Source organism: Marmota marmota, unplaced genomic scaffold (assembly GCF_001458135.2).
Source record: "Marmota marmota marmota unplaced genomic scaffold, marMar, whole genome shotgun sequence".
In the NCBI taxonomy this organism is placed as follows: domain Eukaryota; kingdom Metazoa; phylum Chordata; class Mammalia; order Rodentia; family Sciuridae; genus Marmota; species Marmota marmota.
The window spans coordinates 259934-286048 of record NW_025999862.1 but is presented as its reverse complement, the minus strand read 5'-3'; the positions used below and the strand labels follow the sequence as shown (position 1 = coordinate 286048).

Below are 26115 nucleotides of genomic sequence, written 5' to 3'. Positions count from 1 at the left end.
TGGGAAACTTAATGAGATTCTACCAAAATAAGATTTAAGAGGGTAATAAAATAAAAGACAAAAGAAACCATGAGGGCAGAAAACACTGGGGTGATGTACTTAAAGCCTGACAGAAAAAAATCACAAACCAAGAATTCTATATTCAGCAAACTATCCTTCAAGAAGAAAGAAGAAAGTAAGACAATCTCAGATAAAACAAGAGCTAAGATAAGAAATTCTAAAGAGGGGCTGGGGATGTGGCTCAAGTGGTAGAGCGCTCGCCTGGCATGCGTGCGGCCCGGGTTTGATCCTCAGCACCACATACAAACAAAGATGTTGTGTCCACCGAAAAATAAATAAATAAATATTTTAAAAAAAAATTCTAAAGAGAGTCCTTCAGGCTGAAATAAATGGATAATAGTCAATAACTCAAAATCAAATGAAAAAACAAAGGACACTAATAAAGATAAATACAAGAGGCAATATTATTGCAATTTTGGTTTGTGACTCTTCCCTTATTTTTAATAAATGAAATCATACAATATGTGACTTTTATGTCTAACTTTTTTTACATAGCATAATATCTTTAAGATCATCTGTGTTGTGCTCGCTTCGGCAGCACATATACTAAAATTGGAACGATACAGAGAAGATTAGCATGGCTCCTGCGCAAGGATGACACGCAAATTCGTGAAGCGTTCCATATTTTTTTGAACAACCAACAATAAAAAATTAAAAAAAAAAAAGAATATAATATACAACAAAGTTGAAAACGGAATAAAAAAATTAATTGGTTTTAAAATGAGAAAATAAAAAAATAAATAATATAAAAAAAAATCATCTGTGTTATAGTATATATCAGTATTTCATTCCTCCTATAGCTAAATAATATTCCTATATATATCACATTTTTTCATTTTTTAATTTGTTACATATGACAGCAGAATTCATTATAATTCATATTACACATATAGAGCACAATTTTTCATACCTCTGGCTGTAGAGATACACCATTCATGTCTTCATACATGTACTTAGGGTAATGATGTCCATCTCATCCCACCATCTTTCCTACTCCCATGGCCCCTCCCTTTCCTTCCCTCCCCTTTTCCCCTTCACCCTATCTAGAGTTCATCTAATCATCACATGCCACTCCCACCACATTATGAATCAGCATCCTTAAATCAGAGAAAACATTTGGTATTTGTTTTTTGGGGATTGGCTAACTTCACTTAGCATTACATTCTCCAACTCCATTCATTTACCTGCAAATGCCATGATTTTATTCTCTTTTAATGCTGAATAATATTCCATTGTGTATATATACCACATTTTCTTTATCCATTCAGCTACTGAAGGGCATCTAGGTTGGCTCCACAGTTTAGCTATTGTGAATTGTGCTGCTATAAGCACTGATGTGGTTGTGTCCCTGTAGTATGCTGTTTTAAGTCCTTTGGGTACAGACCGAGGAGAGAGATAGCTGGGTCCAATGGTGGTTCCATTCCCAATTTTCCAAGAAATCTCCATATTGCTTTCCATATTGGCTACACCAGTTTGCACTCCCACCAGCAGTGTATGAGTGTACCTTTTCCCCACATCCTCGCCAACACTTATTGTGGTTTGTCTTCATAATAGTTGCCATTCTGACCAAAGTGAGATGATTTGATTTGTATTTCTCTAATTGCTAGAGATGTTGAACATTTTTTCATATATTTGTTGATTGATTGTATATCACCTTCTGAGAAGTGTCTGTTCATCTCCTTGGCCCATTTATTAATTGGGTTATTTGTTTTTTTGGTGTTTAGCTTTTTGAGTTCTTTATATACCCTAGAGATTAGTGCTCTCTCTGATGTGCAAGTGGTAAAAATTTGCTCCCAAGATGTAGGCTCTCTATTCACCTCACTGATTGTTTCGTTTGCTGAGAAGAAGCTTTTTTAGTTTGAATCCATCCCATTTATTAATTCTTGATTTTAATTCTTATGCTATAGAAGTCTTATTAAGGAAGTAGGGCCCTAATCCAATATGATGGAGATTTGGGCCTACTCTTTCTTCTATTAGATGCAGGAGCTCCGGTTTAATTCCTAGATCCTTGATCCACTTTGAATTGAGTTTTATGCATGGTGAGAGATAGGGGTTTAATTTCATTTTGTTGCATATGGATATCCAGTTTTCCCAGCACCGTTTGTTGCAGAGGCTATCTTCTCCAATGTATGTTTTTGGTGCCTTTGTCTAATATAAGATAATTGTAATTTTGTGGTTAAGTCTCTACGTCCTCTATTCTGTACCATTGGTCTACCAGTCTGTTTTGGTGCCAATACCATGCTGTTTTTGTTACTATTGTTCTGTAGTATAGTTTAAGGTCTGGGATAGTGATGCCATCTGCTTCACGCTTCTTGCTAAAGATTGCTTTAGCTATTCTGGGTCTCTTATTTTCCCAGATAAATTTCATGACTTCTTTTTCTAGTTCTATGAGGAATGTCACTGGGATTTTGATCAGAATTGCATTAAATCTGTATAGTGCTTTTGGTAGTATGATAATAGTTTGACAATATTAATTTTGTCTATCCAAGAACAAAGTAGATCTTTGCATCTTCTAAGGTATTCTTTAATTTCTTTCTTTAGCGTTCTATAGATCTCATTGTAGAGGTATTTCTTACATTAAGTTGATTCTCAAGTATTTTATTTTATTTTATTTGAGGCTATTGTATGGGTATTTTCCTCATTTCCCTTTCAGAGGATTTGTCACTGATATATAGAAGTGTCTTTGATTAATGGGTGTTGATTCTGTATCCTGCTACTTTGCTGAATTCATTTACTAGTTCCAGAAGTTTTCTGGTAAAATTTTTTGGGTCTTGTTGGTATAGGATCATATTGTGGGTAAATAGTGCTAATTTGGGTTCTTCTTTTCCTATCCAAATCCCTTTAATTTCTTTAGTCTAATTGCTCTGGCCAGTGTTTCAAAAACTATGTTAAATAGAAGTGGTGAGAGAGGGCATCCCTGTCTTGTTCCAGTTTTTAGAGGGAATGCCTTCAGTTTTTCTCCATTTAGAATGATGGTGGCCTGAAGGTTAGCATAGATAGCTATTACGATGTTGAGATATGTTCCTGTTATCCCTAGTTTTTTTCTAGTGTTTTGAACATGAAGCGGTGCTGTATTTTGTTGAATGCTTTTTCTGCATCTGTTGAGATGATCATATGGTTCTTATCTTTAAGTCTATTGATGTGATGAATTACATTTATTGATTTCCGTATGTTGAACCAACCTTGCAACTCTGGGATGAACCCCACTTGCTCATAGTGAACTATGTTTTTGATATGTTTTTGTATTCTATTTGCCAGAATTTTATTAAGAATTTTTGCATCTATGTTCATTAGAGATATTGGTCTGAAGTTTTCTTTTTTGATGTGTCTTTGCCTGGTTTTGGAATCAGGGTGATACAGGCCTCATACAATGAGTTTGGAAGTGCTCCCTCTTTTTCTATCCTGGAATAAATTGAAGAGTATTGTTATTAGTTCTTCTTTAAAGGTCTTGTAGAACTTGGCTGTGTATCCATCCAGTCCTGGGTTTTTCTTGGTTGGTAGGCTTCTGATAGCATCTTCTATTTCATCACTTCAAATTGATCTGTTTAAATTGTGTGTATCACCCTGATTCAACTTGGGAAAGTCACATGACTCTAGAAATTTGTTGATGCCTTTGATGTTTTCTATTTTATTGGAGTACAAGTTTTCAAAAATAATTTCTAATTATCTTCTGTATTTCTGTAGTGTATGTTGTGATATTTCCTTTTTCATCACATATGTTAGTAATTTGAGTTTTCTCTCTCCTTCTCTTTGTTAGCATGGCTAAGGGTCTGTCAATTTTATTTATTTTTTCAAAGAACCAACTTTTTGCTTTGTCAATTTTTTCAATTTATATGTCAAGAGCTTTGTAATGTTTTGAACAACTAATAATAAAAATTTTTTTTTCAATTGTTTCTTTTGTTTCAATTTCATTTATTTCAGCTCTGATTTTAATTATTTCCTGTCTTTTGCTTTTGGTGTTGATTTGTTCTTCTTTTTCTAGGGCTTTGAGATGTAATGTTAGCTCATTTATTTGTTGACTTATTCTTCTTTTAAGGAATGAACTCCATGTAATGAACTTTCCTCTTAGTACTGCCTTCATGGTGTTCTCTCTTCTTTTTAGAACGCAAATATATAAGATAATAATTATAAATCTATGTAACAGACACATAATAAAGATGTAATCTGCAATGGTAACAATATAAAAAATATAAAGGAGAGCGATCCACCACGTGTCTGGAAAGCATGGCGCCTCCAGTGGGTGCAGCACCGCTGAGCAGCACCTCCAGGCTTTGGATGATGATTGAATGGTATTAGCTGTGGATTTGTGAAACCCATCATCTTAAAATATTGAGCTTAAGGATTTTTGTGATGAAATTTCTGTAAATGGTGCAGTCTCTGCTTCAGTTTCTGAAGCTGGAAAAGGACCCTCTAGCAGCCACATTGTGGCAGACACCATGGACCTGAACCCCAAGTGGAATCTTCCATGTGTCTGCTCAGCAAAGTAACTAACTGCAAATTGCTTTGCCAGAAGTTACCAGGGAAGTTGTGATTGGGGTGAGATTTAACAAGCTTGAAAACTCGCCCCAGCTGCGTACAGCCTGCCAAGTAAAGCAAAGTGAAGAAGTGGGTCAGCAGATGGGAAGATCCACATTGTTATCATCTACTTCCAAGGGGCTCAACCAACTCAGGTTATCTCCCAGTGGTGCCAGACAGGATCTGCACAGCCCTGCTTCTGCTAATGCCTATGAGTTAATCCTGCCCAAATAGAATCATAAGAATCTTCAAAACTAGCCAAGGAATTTGAGTGACTGAAATTACCATCACCACTTTTAGCAGCTAGTAAAGTTGGGGTATAACTAAAAATATCTGAACTTCAGTTTAGGTGGTCTAGGTATAATCTCATTATAGATGAGACTGCAGTAATTGTAAACTGAAATTGTTAATGTGCATACATTGTTGTAGGAAGCTAAGGGGAAACAATGCTTGGCCTCAAAAAGCATTTCTCGGTGGATTTCCTGTGAAGTCATTGTTTCACTTAAAATTTTGAAGCACAATTAAAGGTTCTTCTATTTTATATTTTTTAAAAATTATATATATTTATATATATAAAATAAAATAATAAATATATATAATAATATATATTATATATAAAGATATATATATTTATATAAATATATATATAAGGAGAGGAGTAGAGATGTATAGAAGCAGTGTGTATAGTATCAACATTAAGTTGGCATTATTCAAGTTATGTTGTTAACAAGCTTAAGATATCACTTTGTAGTTCCCAAGATAACCATTGGAAAACAACTTTAAAAATATACAGAAAAAGACAGAAGATGGGAACCCAAATAATACACTGAAAAAAAATCAACTAATTAAAAAAGGCAGTAATGAAGGAATAGAAGAAAAAAATTTAACACATGTAAAATCATAAGTAATAGCATAAGTAAATTCTTCGGAAATAATCACATTAATTATAAATGGTTTAAAGTTTCCCACTAAAAGGCAGAGATCAGCAGATTAGATTTTTTTTTAAACAGGATCTATCTGATGATTTCAAGATACTCTCTTCAGATATAAACACATAAGTGGGTCAAAAGTAGAAAGATAAAATCAGATATTCCATGGAAATCATAACCAAAATTGAGGTGGTAGCTAGATTATTGTCATACAAAATAGATTTGAAATCAAGAGTTCACAGATGGGGCTGGGGATGTGGCTCAAGCGGTAGCACGCTCGCCTGGCATGCGTGCGGCCCGGGTTCGATCCTCAGCACCACATACAAACAAAGATGTTGTGTCTGCCGAGAACTTAAATAAATGAATAAATAAATATTAAAAAAAAAAAAAAAAGAGTTCACAGGTAAGCTGGGGTTGTTGCTCAGTGGTAGTGTGCTTGCTTAGCATGTGTGAGGCACTGGGTTCAATTCTCAGCACCACATATAAATACATGAATAAAATAAAGGTCCATCAACATCTAAAAAAAAAAGAGCTTGCAAGAGACAAAGAAGGATATTATCTATTGATGAAAGGCTCAATACAGCAACAAAATATATATAACAATTACATTGAACAGAGTCCCAAAATATGTAAAATAAAAATTGACAGAATTAAGGGCTGGGGGTGTGGCTCAAGCGGTAGCGCGCTTGCCTGACATGCGCGAGGCGCTGGGTTCGAATCCTCAGCACCACATACAAATAAAATAAAGATGTTGTGTCCACCGAAAACTAAAAAATAACTAAATATTAAAAAAAAAAATTGACAGAATTAAAGGGGAAAACTGACAGTTCCACAATAATAATTATAGGCTTCAATACTCTACTTTTAATAATAGAACTGGACAGGAAGTTAAAATATAATTAGAGGATTCAAACAACACCATGAACCAATTAGATCTAATAAATAGGACACTCTGAATATGTACTCTTCTTAAGTGCACATGAAGTATTATTCAGGATAGGTCGTATGTCAAGCCACAAAATAAATCTCAAAAAACTGAAACCATACAAAGTATCTTTTATGATCATAATAGAATAAAACTAGAAATCAGTAACAGAAGGAAGAATGGAAAATTCACAGATTCATAGAAATTAAGCAACACACACAAACAACCAACAATTCAAAGAAAAAAGTTAAGGATGGAAAAACACCTTGTGATAAATGAAAACAAAACTACAATATGTCAAAATTTATCAGATGCAGTAAACATGATGCTCACAAAGAAATTTATAGTTTAAATATATACACTGAAAAATAAGAAAACTCTCAAATCAACAACCTAACTGTACACCTTAAGGAAGCAGAAAAAGAAGTGCAAACTATGCCAAAAGCTAGTAGAAGCAAGATAATTAATCAGATTGGAGAAAAAATATCTAATAGAAAAACAATAGGGAAAAATCAATGAAATACAAATGCAGATTTGTGGAAAAGATCAACAAAATTGACAAATCTTTAGCAAGACTAAGAAAAAAAAAGGAGGGAAGATTCAAATCTCTAAAATCAGAAATGAAAGTGCTGGTGCATGCCTATAATTCCAGACTTGATAGGCCCAGTCAGGATCACAAGTTCAAGGCCAGCCTCAGCAATTTAGCAAAGACCTAAGCAGCTTAGCAAGATCCCCATCTCAAATTAAATACATTAAAAAGGGCTGGGGATGTGGCTCTATGGTTAAGTGTCCCTGGGTTCAATCCCTAATGCAAAAAAATAAAATACTTTCCAACAAGTTGGATAACCTAGATGAAATACACAACTTCCTAGTAATACACAAGCAAAAATCATTTTTAAGTATTACATTTATGTCTAGGCAAGGTGGCATATGCCTGTAAACCCAAGTACTCAGGAGGTTAAGGAAGGAGGATGGCGGGTGTAGCTTAATGGTAAAGTTTCCCTAGATTCCATCCCTAGTACCCACCCCTCAAATTACCTATAGGTATGTGGGGTGTGCGTGTGTGCATGCGTGTGTGTGTGTGTGTGTGTGTGTGTAAGTAATATGAGAGGCTTTAAAATAACTCCAAAAGGATAAATACAAAAGGAATTAAAAATGGTTATCGTATAAAGGTGTATTAAAAATTGTAATGCAAAAAAAAGAAAAACATGTTTTAAATGAACATCAGCTGTTATCAGAAACATAAAAAAATGAGTTATTAAAAACAAAAATTCATTAAAAAATGGTTATCACCAGATGAGTAAAAAACCACGTGTTTTCATACTTTCTTGCCCATCTTGGTTTTCTAAAATTTTTTGTAATAAGCATATAATGCTTTTGTAATAAGGAAAAAACAATAGCAAAGGAAATTCCACCTGGAAAAAAAAACATAAAACTCCTGATTAACCTGGGGAAATTACATTCATGGGGATAAACGGATATCCTCCTATTTAAACCTAAACTGCTTGTATTAAACAAGTATGAGAACCATTGCTACATACCTTCTGGCTAGCTCCTCTGGCATTCGCTTTGGAACCAAAGCTTTGTCTAGCTGAATCTCCAACACAATGTATGTCCCTGCTTCAAAATATTGCTGTAAAGACATTTTTTCTTATTTGGTATTTTCAGGAAAAAAAAATATTTAAGAGAAAATTTTAGTAACATAAGAGAATGTTTACAATTTTCTGAGTGAGAAAATGCACATAAAATCACATACATAGCTTGATCTTAACTGTTAAAATCTTTCCTACATAGAAAAATAACTGAAAAGGAATATAGTAATAGTGGTTATCTCATGGAAGAAAAGGTTTCTACTTTTATTCCTGGAAATTTCTACCTCAGTTGAAGACCCATTGAACTTATCCCATAACTTCTCTTGGAATTCTTTTAAGTAAATGTCCTTCTTTCTTCTAGCAATCTTCTTTAGTGTGTCCTGCAAAAATATTCTTCTCATAATCTTTTTATATTCCCATTCACAATCTCCTCATTACCATTTATGAACTCTAACTGCTGAATAATTCTATTTAGATTTTTGCTAGTATCCTAAATACAACATGTCCAAATTTATCATTTCTCCCCTATCGACCTCTCTGGACTTTTCTCTTTATGGCATTTTCATCCTTCCAGAAAATAAGGCTTGAAATCTTAGTTATCTTTATCTTTTCTTCATCAACAAACCCAAAGCTTCTGAGCTCCAAACATCTTGCCTCTCCAGGTTTCTGACTTCTTTTTTTTTTTTTTAAAGAGAGAGGAGAGAGAGAGAGAGAATTTATTTTTTTTAAATATTTATTTTTTAGTTCTCGGCAGACACAACATCTTTTGTTTGTATGTGGTGCTAAGGATCGAACCTGGGCCGCATGCATGCCAGGCCAGTGCGCTACCGCTTGAGCCATATCCCCAGCCCGGTTTCTGACTTCTTTATACTACATTACCTGCCCTAAATCAAATCGTCATCAACACCTCATGAAAAACCTACTATCATAGGGAGAAATCTCAGAAAACTTGGAATGGAACTACCATTTGACCTAGTTATTTCACTCCTCAGCATATACCCAAAGAACTTAAAATCAGCATACTACAATAACACAGCCACATCAATGTTTATAGCAGCTCAATTCACAATAGCTAGCTATAGAACCAACCTAGGTGCCCTTCAACAAATGGATAAAGAAAATGTGGTACATATACACAATGGAATACTACTCAGCCATAAAGAAGGCATTTGCAGGTAAATGGATGAAAATGGAGACGACCACGCTAAGTGAAATAAGCCAATCCCAAAAAACTAAAGGCCAAAACAAATGTTCTCTCTGATATGCAGATGCTGACTCACAATAAGCAGAGGGCAGGCCTCGGGGAGAGAAGAGTCCAGTTCACTGGAATAGACAAAGAGGAATGAAGGGAAGGGAGGGGGCATGGGAATAGGAAAAACATTAGAATGAATCAGACATAACTTTCCTAGTTCATGTATGAATATGCCATCAGTGAAGCTCCGTATCATGTACAACCACAAAAATGGAAGTTATACTCCATGTATGTTTGATATGTCAAAATATATTCTACTTTCATGTCTAACTAAAAAGAACAAATTAAAAAGAATTAAAGTCAGCATACTTTAGATATACATTCATACCCATGTTTATCACAGCACAATTCACAACAGCCAAGTTATAGAATCAGTCTAGGTGTCAACAAATGAATCAATAAAGAAAATGTAGGGTGTGTGTGTGTGTGTGTGTGTGTGTGTGTGTATATATATATATATATATATATATATATATATATATATAAAGTTTTATTTAGCCATAAAGAAAATTAAATTAAAAATAAAGTTTTATTTAGCCATAAAGAAAATTAAATTATGTCATTTATAGGAAAATGGATGTAACTGCAGAAGATAATGTTAAGTAAAATAAGTAAAGACTCAGAAAGAAAAGTATCATGTTTTCTCTCATATGTGGAAGCTAGTGGGGACAAAAAGGGGAAGAGAATGTCATAAAAGTAGAAGGAAGAGAGCTGGGCTTGTGCTTGGTGGCAGAGCGCTTGCCTACTATTGATGAGGCACTGGGTTCAATCCTCAGCACCAGATAAAAATAAATAAATTAGATTAAGGTTAAATTCTAAAAAAGAAGGAGAAGAAGAAAGAAAGTAGAGGGAAGACCAATAGGGTAGTGGAAGGAGACCAGGGAGAGGGTGGAAGAGGAGGTAAGGAAAGTTACTAAGGAGAGAAGGTGAGCAAGTAAAACATTACCCATGTACCAATACACCATGATGAAACCCAACATTCCATATAATATGCACCAATAAAAATAAACGAATAAAAAACCCTTTAATATGAGTCTCCAAGATGAGGCTCAAGAATTCCTCATTACCTACAGAATAAAGCTCAAATTTTTTAGCAAGACTCATTTTCCCACAACTTCACTCTGCCTCTCTCTTTCCACCTCTTTCTAGAACCTGTCCTTTCTTTTCATTCCTCTGTACCAGACAGAATTGACTGATGTACTCTAAATTCTACTCTTATAGGTTTTCTTTGTGCTTTCACTCAAGCTATCCCCTGGCCATGCAATGCCTCTTGTTTCATCTTTATTAAGCAAAGAGTCCTTTCTTTTACTACTTAGTTCAGATAATCACCTCTTTGATGAAGCCTTCCCTGAGACAGTCCTATCCTAACAGATATTAATCGTTGACTCATTTGAGCCCACAAAAAACTTATATTTGTACCTGTATCATAGCACTTAACAAAATTAGGCATTATGGTTAGATTTGTACCAATCCATTTCTCCTACCAAACAGCTGAGTGTTCCTGAGGGCAAAAGAATAAATACTGCAGATGATATATCTTTGCATCCCTGCTTAATACAGTAGAATTAATGAAAAACAAAAACATTTCAATGCTAGAAAGGACCTTAAAATTAATTTGATACCAACTCACTTTACAGATTCTTAAGAAGACAAAAAGATTTGTCCAAGGTCATAACCTAGCCATGGGCAAATATAGGAGGTAGTTCAGATTCCCTGTCCTGAGCCTTTTCCACTATAGCTGTCTTGTTCAGTAAAGGTTTGATGAATTTAAACTTAATTTCCCAAAATTTTATGCATAATTACCTGTCCTTCTGCATTGTGGCTTAGAAGAGGTTCACCTTCCAAAGGAGTATCTGAACTCTGAGATTTTATACTAGGAGCTTGCTGAAAGAAAATGAACATACTTCAAAAACTGAATCCTTAACATGGCCTTCATTATGACAGGAATGATGATCATTACATCAAAATAAAAACTATATTGATACAATTCACCAAATGAGAAATCAGTGCGAGCCTTCGGCAGTAAGAAAACAGACAAAATCAACTTTTCAAGAACCTACCACATCCCCAGGCTTAATCTTTCCATCTATGTCTTTTTCTTTGACTGTTTTATCTTCTTTCAGATTCTTAGAAACAAGTGGTTTGGTCAGTGGAGAATTAATTCCTCCTACTTTATTATTCTGATTCAAATGATGACCAGTATCTCGGAACAAACTGAATGACAATTTGGTCTGAAAAGAAGACAAAAAAATATAATGAAACACAGGCAAATAAGACAAACTTGAAGGCATCATTTAGTGTTCCAGAAAATTTCAACATCATAGACTCAGAGAAAGGACCTGAAAAGCTACACTGTATTTCTCTACTTCTAGAACATGTAAGGTCACCATGGAAAGTTAGCTGCCTACCATATTACTTTTAAGTTTTAAGGGGAGACCTTATGAACTAACTCGATTCTGGTGTCTCATAACTCAGAAAGCATTTTATCTTCAACATATAATTTCAAATTAATTTTAAATGGTAGAATTAATTTCCACACAAAAACAGTATCTAAATACTGCTCATCTATCAATTAAATTAGAAGTCTTAAGTAAAACCTTTGTATGGTTTAAACTATAGGTAAATAAATTGAAAAAAAATCTTACCACCATTAAAAAAAAATTTTTTGTAGTTGTAAATGGACAGAATACCTTTATTTTATTTGTTATGTGGTGCTGAGGATCAAACCTAGTGCCTCACGTGTGCTAGGCAACCGCTCTGCCACCAAGCCACACCCCAGCCCCTTATCACCAAGTTTTAAGTTAATCAGCATGGATGTTTCTCAAAATAATTTAAGCTGAGTGAAGAAAGCCAGAACACCACCCCCCACCCCTGGACAAAAGTGGACAGGAAAACAGAGATAGGACAAAGGAATAACAAAGGGCATGAAAACATTTTAGGGGATAATATGCATATTTATTATCTTGATTGTGGTGATAGTTTCACAGATGTGTATTTTACATACACATCAAAATTTTAAATTGTACACTTTAAACATGTAGAGTTTATTATTTATCAATTATACCTTAATAATGATATTAAAAAGAAAATCTAACTATTAAAGAAAAATTATAAATACTAAAAAAATCACTCATAATCCTACCACCTCTACCATAGGCACTGTATTTCAGATTCAAAGGTGCAAAGTTTTCAAATTTTCACAACTCTAGGTTATGTTGTACGATGAGACTATTTCATGTAAGTGATACTGCAACTATATGTAGCCTTTTGTGTCTGCCTTCTTTCATTTAGTATAATATTTTTTAGGTTCATTTATGTTATAGCATGTATCAGTAGTTTATTCTTTTTTTATTTTATTTAGTTAGTTAGTATTGGGAATTGAACTCAGAATCAACATCCCAGAGGGATGACTGGCTACATGATCAAGAAAAAAGTCAATTTTATATTTACTTACTAGGAAAGTGATCTTTTATAAAATATAAGAAAAATTTTTATTATTTCATCATTATTATGACAACTATTTTTCAATGACAAAAATCATGAAAGACCCATCATTTATTTGCATACTAAGTGAAAAGTAAACTCTGTATCAGTTTCCTTTGAACCAGAAATCACACTTATAGGGATTTATCTGGAAGAAATAATTTAATAGGACCAAAAAGTTTATACACAAAAAAATTCCAAAGGAATCTATATAATAAAAACTAAAAATATGAATGTCTCTGAATAAAAAAAGGTTTAGGAAATTACAGTAAATAAAAATGATAAAATATACATCCATTAAAAAATAATTAGCAATGCTTTGTAATATGTGAAAGAAAGAATTCAAAAGTGTTACATGTAGCATAGATCAAAATAAATTTCAAGGGCTGGGATATAGCTCAGTTGTTAGAGTGCTTGCCTCACATGCACAAGGCCCTAGGTTCAACCCCAGTACCAAAATAAATAAATAAATAAATTTCAAAATAAAATGTATGTTATATGACTTTATTAAAATAAATTGTGATAACTATAAACAGAATGAGATATTAATTAAAGATATGAATTAAGACTTCCTAGGCTCAAAGGAAAGATTTTGATTACCAAACATTTAAAGTTTCTATATGTAAAAGAAACCATGGTAAATTAAGTTACAATATAAATTTTAAAATATGGATAATATCAGAAAACATGTGGAAAAGATACCTATAATTCCTAATATATAAAGCAGCTTTTTTAAACATAAGAAAAATACACCAATGGGCAAAGTACATGAAGTGGTTCATGAAAGCAATGCTAAAGGTTAATAAAAACAAGAAACACTTAGTAATCAAATAAATGTAGCTTTAAATGACAATGTTATCATTTTACTCTTAAAATTAAACAATTCTTTAAAATAATAATGCCCATTCTGGCAAAGACATGTAAAACAATTTTTATTTACTACTAGAGGGGTGAATTGTTACAAACTTTCTGTACTCTTATATACCTGTGAAACCATCACCACAATCAAGAAAACAAATATTTTTATCATACCTAATATTTCTCAGTCCTCTGTAATCATTCTTTCCCTATATTTCTGTCCCCAAATGACCATTAATCTGCTTTTCATCAATACAGATAACTCTATAGTTAAAGTATGTAGTCTCCTTTTGTCTGGTTTCTTCAGCATGATGCATTTGAGATTCATCCATGTTGTGTGTATCAATATTTCATTTCTTTTTATTGTGAGTAGTATTCCCTTTTTTAATATTTATTTTTTAGTTATAGGTGGATACAATGTCTTTATTTTATTCTATGTGGTGCTGAGGATTGAACCCAGTGCCTCACGCATGCTAGGCAAGCGCTCTACCACTGAGCTACAGCCCCAGCCCCTAACAAGATAGATTTTTTTTTAATTTTTAGTTGTAGTTGGACACAATACCTTTATTTCACTTATTTATTTTTATGTGGTGCTGAGGATCGAATCCAGGGTCTCACAAGTGCAAGGTGAGCGCTTTACCACTGAGCCACAACCCCAGCCCCAAACCAAGACTTTATTTTTCTTTTTTTGGTGTTGGGGATTGAACCCAGGGTCTTGTGCATATGAGGCAAGCACTCTACCAACTGAGCTATATCCCCAGTCCAGTATTCCCTTGATAGATTTTTTTATTGTTGTTGTTATTTTCCTGTTTACCTATTGATGGAGATTTGGGTTGTTTCTGGTTTGGTGTTCTTCATTATCCACAAGTTTTGAGGTCCAGAGGAAAATGACTGCAAAGGTCTACATTTAACATCCCAGTATACCAACTGGTTCTAAGTATCAACTACAAAGACATGTATACTAAAGATGTGAATATAAAGGATAAATTATAATGATACCTTTTCTATAATTTTTTCTTACCTTTTCATAAACTGTACTGTCTAGATAAGGGTAAATATGAAATGCTCCCCGAATCTTCTTCACACCTGGATACAGCAAGGGGAGCATATTAACATAAGCCACACCATGAAATGAAAGCTGACTTTCATCATCAGTCTAAAGGAATAAAAGAGAGAGTTGTTAATGCCAAAGAGTAATGTCGCATAAGGTGAGAAATTGACTCAGACGTGCAGACTCAGTTTTAGGAACAAACTCTACTACTTAGCTAGTATGTATCTTTGGGCAAGGTATATAATATTTTGGGCTTCTGTTTGTTTAGCTTCAAAATTGGTTTAATAATACCATGATCTCTGAGATAATACATATCAACAATATTAATAAATATGCTAGCTGAATCAATACATACTCAAATTAATTGATAATACATATATTCAACCAAAAAGTCAATTTTACCATGTTGTTTCTTAGGGGGAAAAAATGAGACCTTATTAAAAAACCTAACAAAGACTTAAAGGCATCAGCAGTTTTGGCTTCTAGCTTTTGTTCATAGAATTACAAGAAATAAAATGAGGCTTACAAATCATCTAGACCAATTATGACCAGTAGGCTTTTTAACTTATACCCAAATTTTCATCAATCGGTAGAGGTGTTTTAGCATTCTTTGAAGAGAAAAATTCTGTGTATGCATCTGGGTTCAAAAAAGTGCTTTGATCAATGAGCAATGTGTGCCATAGATAATTAAGGATGAAAACTATCTATCAGATATTTGCAATACCTGATCTAAATTCTCACAGAAAAGATGAGGAACATGTAAATAAATATGTTTTAACGTCTTTTTTTTCTTTTTCTTTCTTTCTTTTTTTTTTGATACTAGGGATTGAACCACGGGTCACTTAACCAGTGAGCCACTTCCGCAGCCCTTTTTATATGCTTTTTGAAATTTTGAGACAGGGTCTTGCTAAGTTTTAGGGCCGCACTAAGTTGATGAGGTTGGATTCAACCTTACAATTCTCCTGCCTCAGGCTCCCAAATTGCTAGGATTATAGGCATGTGCCACTGTGCCCAGTTTTAACATTGTTTTATGGTTTGCTGTATAAATCCATTTTTTGAAAGAAATTTAATTCCAAGCTTAAAAGTAGTCTTTGATTTTGCCTCCTATAATAATAATAATTAGAAACTAGATTCGGAAGTTTTATGTTCATGTGATAACAGTATGTGATTTAGAAATCTCAGGAAAGTTAGCCAATATATGTTATATAATAACAGGGGGAAATGGTGTTACAATGATAGTATTTTTACTATGCAAAAGCTTGTTTTTAAATCAACCACGTAATCTAGATACTTCTACATGACCCCTATCCTCACAGAGTTTATGACCAAGCAGGAAAGATCAGACATGTACAGATAAAACAGTATAGAACATGTTCTAGGCTCACCAAAGCTCTATCTTTTCAGAAGAATAGCAAATCTATGAATGCTATTATGTTAATTATCAGTCTAAAACATTTTGATGGTGGGTCTAAAAGAAATTCAGAAAATATACTAGGTTGTATTTTGACTTCGAAAAATGGCCATTTCATATGGTTTGCTTATGGTAAAACTATGATAAAAGACTATGGGAAAACAGGATATCTGGAAATAAGGCCTGGGTGATTATTAGTAAACAACAAGCAACTACAATGGCAAATAATCCTGGGACAGAGGGGTTTCATGGGACATGAGACTTTCAGTCCTAAAACCAGGAAAGTCAGGAGAAGAACCACAGTCAGTTCATATTTTCTTTTGGTATCAGAATTAGAAACAGAAAAACAGGATGAGTCTGAGCCAGCATTTCTTATATGAAGGGTTTCGTTTGTTTGTTTACAATGAGGTCTTACTATGTTTCCCAAGTCAAATCCTGAGCTAAAGTGATCCTTCCACTTCAGCCTATCAGATGCTGAGATCACATAAACCAGCCACTGCACCTGACTTTATAAATATTTCTGAGTGCACATATTTACCTTTTCAGTTTTTCCAGCTTTCCCTTTGGGTGCAATAACCAGAGGAACTCTTATCATCTCTACAGGCCAAAGCCAGCAATCAACAATTCGCTTCTGAAAACTGTAAATAAAAAATCAGTCCATTAGCATTATGTGCAAAAATGGGGTTAGTATAGTTTAGAATCAAGGTAAATAGTCTTCTCTTCTAAAAAGTAATGGAATGCACATAAATAAAAACTTGTATTAGGTTGGTGATTTTTTCCCCTAATCTACACAATTCCATAAAAATAATTTTACTCGACTGCCAGCACATTTTTGAGAGCAATTTTGCAAAATAATCAAAGGCTTTTACAATGTCAAATCTTTTTTTTCAGAGACAGTTTAATTTAGTAAAATAGATATGCATATTAATACAGACATAAGACATATATAATCAGTTACTTTAAATTTCTTATTTGATAATTCCAAAATCTGTGTCATATCTCAGGATAGTTCTTAGGCTACCTTTATCTCTTCAAACTATTTTTTCATCACTTCTAGCCTTCTTTCTAATATTTTAATTGGAACCTAGATATTATGTATTGGGTAATAGGAACTGAGGTAATTAGGGTTTTTAGTGTGAAGTTTTATCTTAATATAGTTAGGAGCTGGGATATATTTAATGTTTATTATTCTAAGTGCCAGAACTTGAGGTTCATTTCTTTGTTTTGGGGGGTGGCTATTGGGGATTGAACTCAGGGGCACTCGACCACTGAGCCACATCCCCAGTCCTATTTTGTATTTTATTTAGAGACAGGATCTCAAAGAGTTGTTTCATGCCTTGCCACCATCTCTCTAGGTGGTGAGCAGAGGACAAAGGAAGAAACCATTTTGCAGCTTCGGGGCAGGGTCCAGTAACTAAGAAAGCTGTTTCCTGGCAAACATGAGTTTGTCCCAAAATACAGACCCAGTAAACACATACTGCACAACATTGTGTGCGCTTAAGTGACCAGAAGAAAATCCAATGTGGAGAGAGGTTTACACAAGGGACAACTGGTCGTGAGAGACAACTGGCTGAGAGAGATGTCAGAACTCGAAAGGGTAGTAGTGGGAGACATTGTTTGGAAACTGAACTCAAGACCAGGAGTTCTGGTCTGCAGGTGTCGTAGAGGAGTAAGAATTGGCTCCCCCACCACACTAGTGAAACCCAGGAGTGCCCTGGTATAAAGTCCTCCTACCTGGACCAGCAAGTACTGGGCCCTGGAGGTGTGCAGATTTAAAACCTCAGACCAACTGGCATTCAGCAAAGAGCCTGGAGCCAACATATGCCTAAACCCTGCCTCCAGGAATTCTGCTTAAGGGTTGCTGACTCACTCCAACAATCCAGAGGGTGGAGCATCACACTCCAGGAGACCACACCTAAAACTGCTGAGAAGAGAATTTTAAGCTTCAATGGCAAGAATTCTTTAACTTTTCATTGCATTTTTTAAAATTATTATTCTTTTTCACTGTTTAATTGTGGCCTTAATGGTACATGGATATTTATATAGTTTCCTATTTTTTTCTTCTCATCTTTAGCATTTTTGAAGCCAATTATTTTACATGTATTCGTTTTTTTGTTAACTAGGATGTTTGATTAGTATATTTTAGTTTTGTATTCTTTTATTTTTTTTTAGTTAAATTTATGTGTATTTTTTTTCTACCTGCTTCCATTAATTCTCTCTTTTCTTGTGCTAACAGCCAATTCCTCATTGTTCTTTCACTCTTCTTTAATATTTTACTTCTATCTTCTCTCCTCCTCCCTCATAATCATCACATCTTATATTACTTCTGTTCTTTCCCTGTCAACCATTTGAAAATGTAAAACTCTTTTTCAAACTTGCTATTCTTATTATAGGCATTACTGATCATATAATTTCTGTTTACTGTGATAATTGACACTGTAGACACCATAGTAGGAACTATTTGGTTTAATGCTGTAAATTGTTTGCATTGGTTGTTGTTATTATTTGTCTCCCCCTAAACAATGAGGTACTAGAAACCTTCAGGGACACAATAAACACAACGGATAGAAACTATTGCTTCAGGTCCATACTGTTAGATGAGCAGACATGAAAAAGCAAGGGAACAGGGGCTGGGGCTGTAGCTCAGTGGTAGAGCACTTGCCTTGTATGTGTGAAGTACTGGGTTCAATCTTCAGTACCAGATAAAAATAAATAAATAAAGATATTGTACCAATTACAACTAAAAATATTTAAAAAAAAAAAAGCAAGGGAACAAATTGCTCCAAGCAAACCAAGATACTCCAAAGACAGAATCCATCGATACCATAGTAGAAGAAATGTCAGAGAAGGAGTTTAGAATGTACTTAGTTAAACTGATCTATGAAGTAAAGGATAATGTAAGAGAGCAAACACAGGCAGCAAAAGATCACTTCAATAAAGAGATAGAGATTCTGGGGGAAAAAGAAACAAACAGAAAGCCTTGAAATGAAGGAAACAATAAACCAAATTAAAAATTCAGTAGAAAGCATCACCAACAGACTAGACCACCTGGAAGACAGAACCTCAGGCAATGAAGACAAAATATATAATCTTGAAAATAGAGTTGACCATAGAGAGAAGATGTTAAGAAACCATCAACAGAACTTCTAAGAATTATGGGATAACATGAAAAGACCAAATTTAAGATTTATTGGGATAGATTAATGGCAAGTAGATACAAACCAAAGGAATGAACAATCTTTTCAATGAAATAATATTAGAAAATTTCCCAATGCTAAAGAATGAAATGGAAAATCAAATACAAGAGGCTTACAGGTTTCCCAAATGTGCAAAATTACAAAAGACCTACATCAAGTCGTATTACAATGAAAATGCCTAACATACAGAATAAGGATAAAATTTTAAAGGCTGCAAGAGAAAAATATCAGATTACATAGAGGGGAAACCAATTCAGATCTCAGCTCATTTCTCAATCCAAACCCTCAATGCCAGGAGGTCCGGAAATAATATATACCAAGCTCTAAAAGAAAATGGATGCCAACCAAGAATCCTACATCCAGCAAAATTAAGCTTCAGATTTGAAGACAAAATAAAAGCCTTCCATGATAAACAAAAATTAAAAGAATTTGCAACCAGAAAGCCTGCACTTCAGAATATTCTCAAGAAAATATTCTATGAAGATGAAATTAATAAAAGTGAAAAACAGCAAGGGGAGGAACTACACTAAAGGAATAGTCAATCCAAAGGAGAAACGAATTCAAATTAAAAACTAGAAATAAACCTAAATGACTGGGAACACAAATCATATCTCAATAATAACCTTGAACATAAATGGCCTAAACTCATCAAAATACATAGATTAGGGCTGGGGTTGTAGCCAGTGATAGAGCACCTACTTCATATTCATGAGGCCCTGGGTTTGATTCTCAGCACTACATAAAAATAAAGATATTGTATAATTTTTTAAAAAGACATAGACTGGCAGATTGGATTAAAAATAAGACCTAAAAATATGCTGTCTCCAAGAGTCTCACCTCATAGACAAAGACATCCAAAGACTGAAGGTGAAAGAATGGGCAAAAACATATCACTCACATGGATGGTATAAACAAGTAAGGTTTTTTTTAAAATGTTTATTTTTTAGTTGTAGGAAGACACAGTACTTTTATTTCACTTATTTATTTTTATGTGAGACTGAGGCTCGAACCCAGGGTCTCGCACACGCGAGGCGAGCGCTCTACCGCTGAGCCACAACCCCAGCCCTATGACAAGTAATGGTTTTGATCCTTTAAAATAGACCAAGTTTATGTAAGCTACATAATTGTAATTATACAATTGTTGTATTATCTTAACAAAGGAAACAATAAAACAAATTAAAATTCAGTAGAAAGCATCAGACTAGACCGACAGATTAGACCACTTGGAAGAAAGAACTTAATACATTTTTACTATCTATAGAGTTGTTTTGTTTTGTTTTGTTTTGTACCAGGGATTGAACTCAGGGGCACTCAACCACTGAGCCACATCCCCAGCCCAATTTTGTATTTTATTAGAGACACTGGGTCTCACTGGGTTGCTTAGTGCCTCCGCATTGCTGAGGCTGGCTTTGAACTTGTGACCCTCCGCCTCAGCCTTCCGAGCCATTGGGATCTGCAGGATTGTTTTGATAGCTCCCTTTCCAATGATATTTTTCTTGATTATACTTGTTAGAATTTTATCAACTTTTAGTAGTTGATATTTTTAAAATACTGCTAGTTTTATCAGTATTGTTGTAAATATTTACAGTCTTTTCTATTTCACATATTCCTGCTCCTCCTCTTATTTTTTCTTTCCTACAATTTAATTTGAAAATATGACTGTTATCTAGCTTCTTTCTCTAGCTTCTTTCTGTTACAAATACTTTAAAAGTTATAAGTGTATATCTGAGTACGATTTTGTTCCAGAGATTCTGATATTTTAAGCTTTTATTATCATTTAGTTCAAAACACTTTTTATTTAATTTTCATGGGCTTTCTTCTTTTATGTCACAGATATTTATAAGTGTGCCATTTAATTTTGAAGTAGCTAAGTCATGGGGATGGGATTCTATATATATATTAAGGTGATTGATTTCTAATGTAAAACACAGTCTACAGGAAAAACAGTCTGCATGATTTCAAATAAAAAGAAACAAGAAAACAAACCAGAGATAGAAAAAAACACCCATACCTAAAAAAGGGATAAGGATAAGAATTACATTGAACTTCTCTTCAGAAACTATGCAACGAAAGAAGTGAAGAAAAATATTTTAAGTATTGAGAGAAAAAAAAAAGCCACCAATTTTTTTTTAATAGGTAAAAATATGCATTTATTTATTTATTAAATAGACAAAAATGTATGTATTTGTGATGTTCCATGTGATGATTAGACATATGCATACATTGTTCAATGGCAACATCAAGCTAAATTACGTATGCATTATCTCACATATTTATTTAAGTTACTTTCATCTACAAGTCTGTAATAATTTAAACATCAATACTGTCATCCTTATAATGATGAGCACAAATATGTATTAACCACTTTCAATATACAAAAAAACTTGACTAACCCATTTATAAATATGATATCATTTGATATCACTACAACCTGAATTGTACACATGAAAAGAGTGATGTTTTGATGAATTAAATAACTTGACAAAGTCACACCTGTAATACAGGTGAGTCAGGACTCATCACAATCTTTTTTTTTTTTTTTTTTTTGCCACCAATTTTTTAAAGGGCAAAGATGCTCATTCAGATTATAGATATATTGATAAACCTCTATTTTTCATCTCTCCCTAAATACTAGATTACTGACAGAAAATAAGAGTTACTTACACAATATCAAGTGTCCTATTCTTTGGTAATTAAATCCTGAATTAGTTTGGGTGACAATATATCCAAAAAAAAAAAACAACTTATTTTCTAGCCTTTCTTGCATCTAGAGATGGTCAAAGAAATGTAAACAGAGGTTACTAGGTTCCAAGAAAGTTCTATAAAGAGGACTAAGAAGGACCTCCTTATAGAACCTCCTTAAAATCCTGTGGCTTTTCCCCTCTTCCAACTTTCTGCCAGGAACATAAATGTGCAGGCTGAAACTCTAGCAGTATCTTAGACCATAAGACAAACTTTTAGATGGAAGGCACATATTAAAGAAGGTAAAGCAAAAAGAAAGATTAAGCCTAGATTTCTGATAACACTGTGCAGCCACCACAGTCCAATTCTGGATTTCTTTTATATGAAAGAGAAATAAACATACATCTTGGTTAAGCCATCATCAAGAGGTACATCTGTTATTAGCAGAAGAACACAATGTTTAACTATTTACAGATATGAGCAAGAAAAAGTCTCAAATCATCTTAACTCAAATGTAAGTAAAATCAACACAAGTAACTGTCTTCCCACCTATGATCTTTCTCTTCCTACCTGACAACTGCAGGAGGATCAAGGTAACAGCGACTTTCCAAGTCCCAAATAATCCTTTTCTTTGTGTACTCTGCTTGGTTCCTAAATTCTCTGTCCTATAAAATAATAAGAATAATTTTATTCCATATGTGTCACATTTTCATCCTACTCAATCTGTGGGGCATTCTTGTAATGGATTTGATTGCAATATTTTATTACTACCACTCTAACTACTATGAAGTATGACCACTATTGTAGCTACTACCACCACCTTAAATTTTTCAGGTATTTTACTAATAGAGAAGGTAAGGTATATTACTTACATAATCTATACATCAGTCCAGTACTAAGTGCAAAATATTTATTCACATCACCTCAATTAGTGATCCTTAAGCAGGGATGTATATTAAAATCCTGTGGAAGCTGGATGAGATTTTTTTTTTTTTTTTTTTTGTACCAGGGATTAAATTCAGGGGCACTTAACCACTGAGCCACATCCCCAGTCATTTTTCTATTTTATTTAGAGACAAGGTCTTGCTGAGTTGCTTAGGGCCTCACCAAGTTGTTGAAGCTGGCATTGCATTCCTTCTACCTCAGCTTCCCAAGTCACTGGGATTATGGGCTATGCCACCTGGCATAACCCATCTGGTTTAAGGCTTGGCCATTTCCATAGTTTTAAAGGTTTCAAGTGATTCTAAAGTGCAATCAGGGTTGAAAACTAGTGATCTAAATTAAAACATAATATAAAATCTAAAGATCTAAAATAATAGAGCTGATCTAAATTGGGTGCGATGGCACCTACCTATAATCCAGAAACTCAGGAGGCTGAGGCAGGAGGATCAAGAGTTCAAAGCCAGCCTCAGCAACCCTAAGCAACTCAGTGAGACCCTATCTCTAATAAAATATAAAGAGGGCTGGGGATGTGGCTCAGTGGTTGCATGCCCCTGGGTTCAATCCCTGGTAATAAATAAATAAGAGAGTTGATCTAAATTAAAATATAAATCTAAGGAAAATATAAACTTTCACCTACCACAATGATAAGAAAAGATACTGCACAATATTTTTAAAATACTGCTAGTTTTATCAGTATTGTTGTAAATATTTACAGTCAGGTAATAAAAATAATTTCAACCATCCTCATTTTACAACTTGTACTACTGAATAATTCCCCTAATGATTATCAGCTAGTAAAAGAAACATTTGCAAATGTATTTACACTATTTTCTATGCCACTGAGAAATTATGTGTTGTAATAAAATAGGTTTTAAAAAGAAAGAATAATTTCAAAAACCTGAATGTTCACTAATAAGAAACTAAATAAACTATGTCCAAACAATGTCATAACATAATGCAAGTTCATAAAAGAAAGAAAAATAATGAAATGCTCATTATGTAGATATAAAAAAAAAGTTCAAGATAAAGTGAAACAAAGCAACCTGCATAATGGTGTAACTGTGCACACCTTTACATATATGTAAACAAATGATGGGGAAGCAGCACAGGTACGTGTGTATTAGTGTATGAGCATGTATGAGGCAAGAGTTATATCCCCCCTATTCTCAATATGAGTAAGCACTTCCTACCCCCAGTTTAAAAAAACAGAAACACTTCATATCCTAAGTAATAGCAGTGTCTTCCTGACTATGAATACTTCCAGTGAATCTGGATTTACTAGGAGAAAAACAATTTCATCCCTTTCACTGTGCCAATCTCTGAGGATGTTTCATGACCATTTTAAATCTGATAAACAGTGAAAAAACTGGAGTTTTTCATCATGAACAGACTGTAACTGTGGCGACCCTAGTAATTTTGTGATGTTCCCTTTTAAGTACTTATTATTTTTTATCTGGTGAGCCAGTCCTTCTGAAATCTGACTCCCTTTTATTCTATGTAAGGAAAATTTCCCCTTAATTTTCTAAATGCTTCTGTCTTTAATCTTCCTTTGACCATTTGTATATTTGCTTTAATTTATTTTTTTTTAAATATTTATTTTTTAGTTATAGGTGGATACAATATCTTTATTTTTATGTGGTGCTGAGGATCAAACCCAGTGTCTCACGCATGCTAGGCAAGTGCTCTACCTCTGAGCCACAACCCCAACCCAGCCACAACCCCAACCCTATTTGCTTTTATATGTATAAAAAGTATCTGGAAAGAAACACAAGAAACTGTAATAGAGGTGACTAACTAGGTAATGGGATAGGAGAAGGGTTTAGGAGAAGAGATAGACTAGGAGGGAGATTTTTCACTGTATATAGCTGAATTTTTTATTTTAAACTGTGACTGAATTATTATCTATTCAAAAAACAAAGAGTAAATTTGACATAAATTACTTACTAGACTTAAGAAATCAAACTGGGCACAGTGGCATACACCTGTGATCTCAGCTACTCAAAGGCTGAGGATCACAAGTTCAGGACCAGCCTGAGCAACTCACTGAGACCCTGTCTCAAAATAAAACATAAAAAAAGGGTTGGGGCTATAGCTCAGTGGTAGAGTGCCCTGAGTTCAATCACCAGCATCCCCCCACACATAGACATTAAAGGGACATTCCCATCAGAATTAGATAGTTAAGTGTTTTGATATATAATTCTTTTATTTTGATAAGTGACAGATGCACATAAACTAGTGATTCGAAAATGCCCTGAGTTTATCACAAAAACCTGTTCACTTTCACCTCAGGGTGGTTGAGTTCTCCTTCTTCTTCCTCATAGGGACCACCAACAATGTACGCATCAGGAATATTATTAGCTCCCGGAGCCAGAATGTTGGGAATAGGCCATTTTTTGGGTCGGGGAAAAGTTTCTCTTTCCCCTCCAAGCTTCAGTGTTCCATTCTTGAATAAAATGGGATAGTCCTTCTATAGAATAAATACATCAATGAGAAAAAAGTGTAAAAAACTTTGAAAAGGACAAAGTGATTACGGTAATGTCTATTACAAAACATATCTTTTCATGATTATCTGATTCTGTGTAGGGGTATGGCATGCCCTTCATTGTCTTTATGCCATTTTACTTTTTATAAAATTGTTGATAATGCAAATTATTCTTGTCTATAGTTACGCAAATATACATTTTGTCTAGTGGCAATGTAATTGGTTAATACCCTAGGACTAATAAGTTTTGAATTATTAGAAAAGTTATTTCAGGGGCTGGGGATGTGGCTCAAGTGGTAGCGCGCTTGCCTGGCATCCGTGCGGCCTGGGTTCGATCCTCAGCACCACATACAAAACAAAGACGTTGTATCCGCCGATAACTAAAAAATAAATATTAAAAAATTCTCTCCCTCTCTCTCTCTCTCTCCTCTCTCACTCTCTCTTTAAAAAAAAAAAAAAAGAAAAAAAGAAAAGTTATTTCAGCATTCCTGATACCTACTCATAGGTCACTTCTTCCTATTCTACTGATTCCCTTACTAATTAGTTAAATAAAATCTTTGATAAGACTGTCATTTTGGGGCTGGGGATGTGGCTCAAGCGGTAGCGCGATTGCCTGGCATGCGTGCGGCCCGGGTTCGATCCTCAGCACCACATGCAAAACAAAGATGTTGTGTCTGCCGAGAACTAAGAAATAAATATTAAAAAAATTTAAAAAAAAAAAAAAAAAAAAAAAAAA

The 26115-nt window shown here is 34.1% G+C and overlaps 1 protein-coding gene and 1 non-coding gene across 10 annotated transcripts in view; one reads left to right on the top strand and one right to left on the bottom strand.

Annotated features, from left to right (window-relative positions):
* Cfap70 (cilia and flagella associated protein 70) overlaps nt 1–26115 on the bottom strand; it is an 87302-nt gene that overhangs the window by 41345 nt on the left and 19842 nt on the right. For 7 of the 9 annotated variants that reach the window (XM_048809005.1, XM_048809008.1, XM_048809009.1 and 4 more), the window contains 8 exons: nt 25182–25364; nt 22526–22620; nt 16615–16714; nt 14636–14770; nt 11334–11504; nt 11077–11157; nt 8306–8401; nt 7971–8062 (listed from right to left, as the gene is read on the bottom strand). In XM_048809005.1, the coding sequence (XP_048664962.1) occupies nt 7971–8062; nt 8306–8401; nt 11077–11157; nt 11334–11504; nt 14636–14770; nt 16615–16714; nt 22526–22620; nt 25182–25364 (953 nt within the window). The remainder of the gene's footprint in view (nt 1–7970; nt 8063–8305; nt 8402–11076; nt 11158–11333; nt 11505–14635; nt 14771–16614; nt 16715–22525; nt 22621–25181; nt 25365–26115) is intronic. The other 2 variants (XM_015500491.2, XM_048809014.1) reach the window with 2 other exon arrangements.
* On the top strand, nt 583–689 carry LOC125618752. Its single transcript, XR_007350148.1, has one exon. It is a non-coding gene; the product is annotated as a U6 spliceosomal RNA (small nuclear RNA).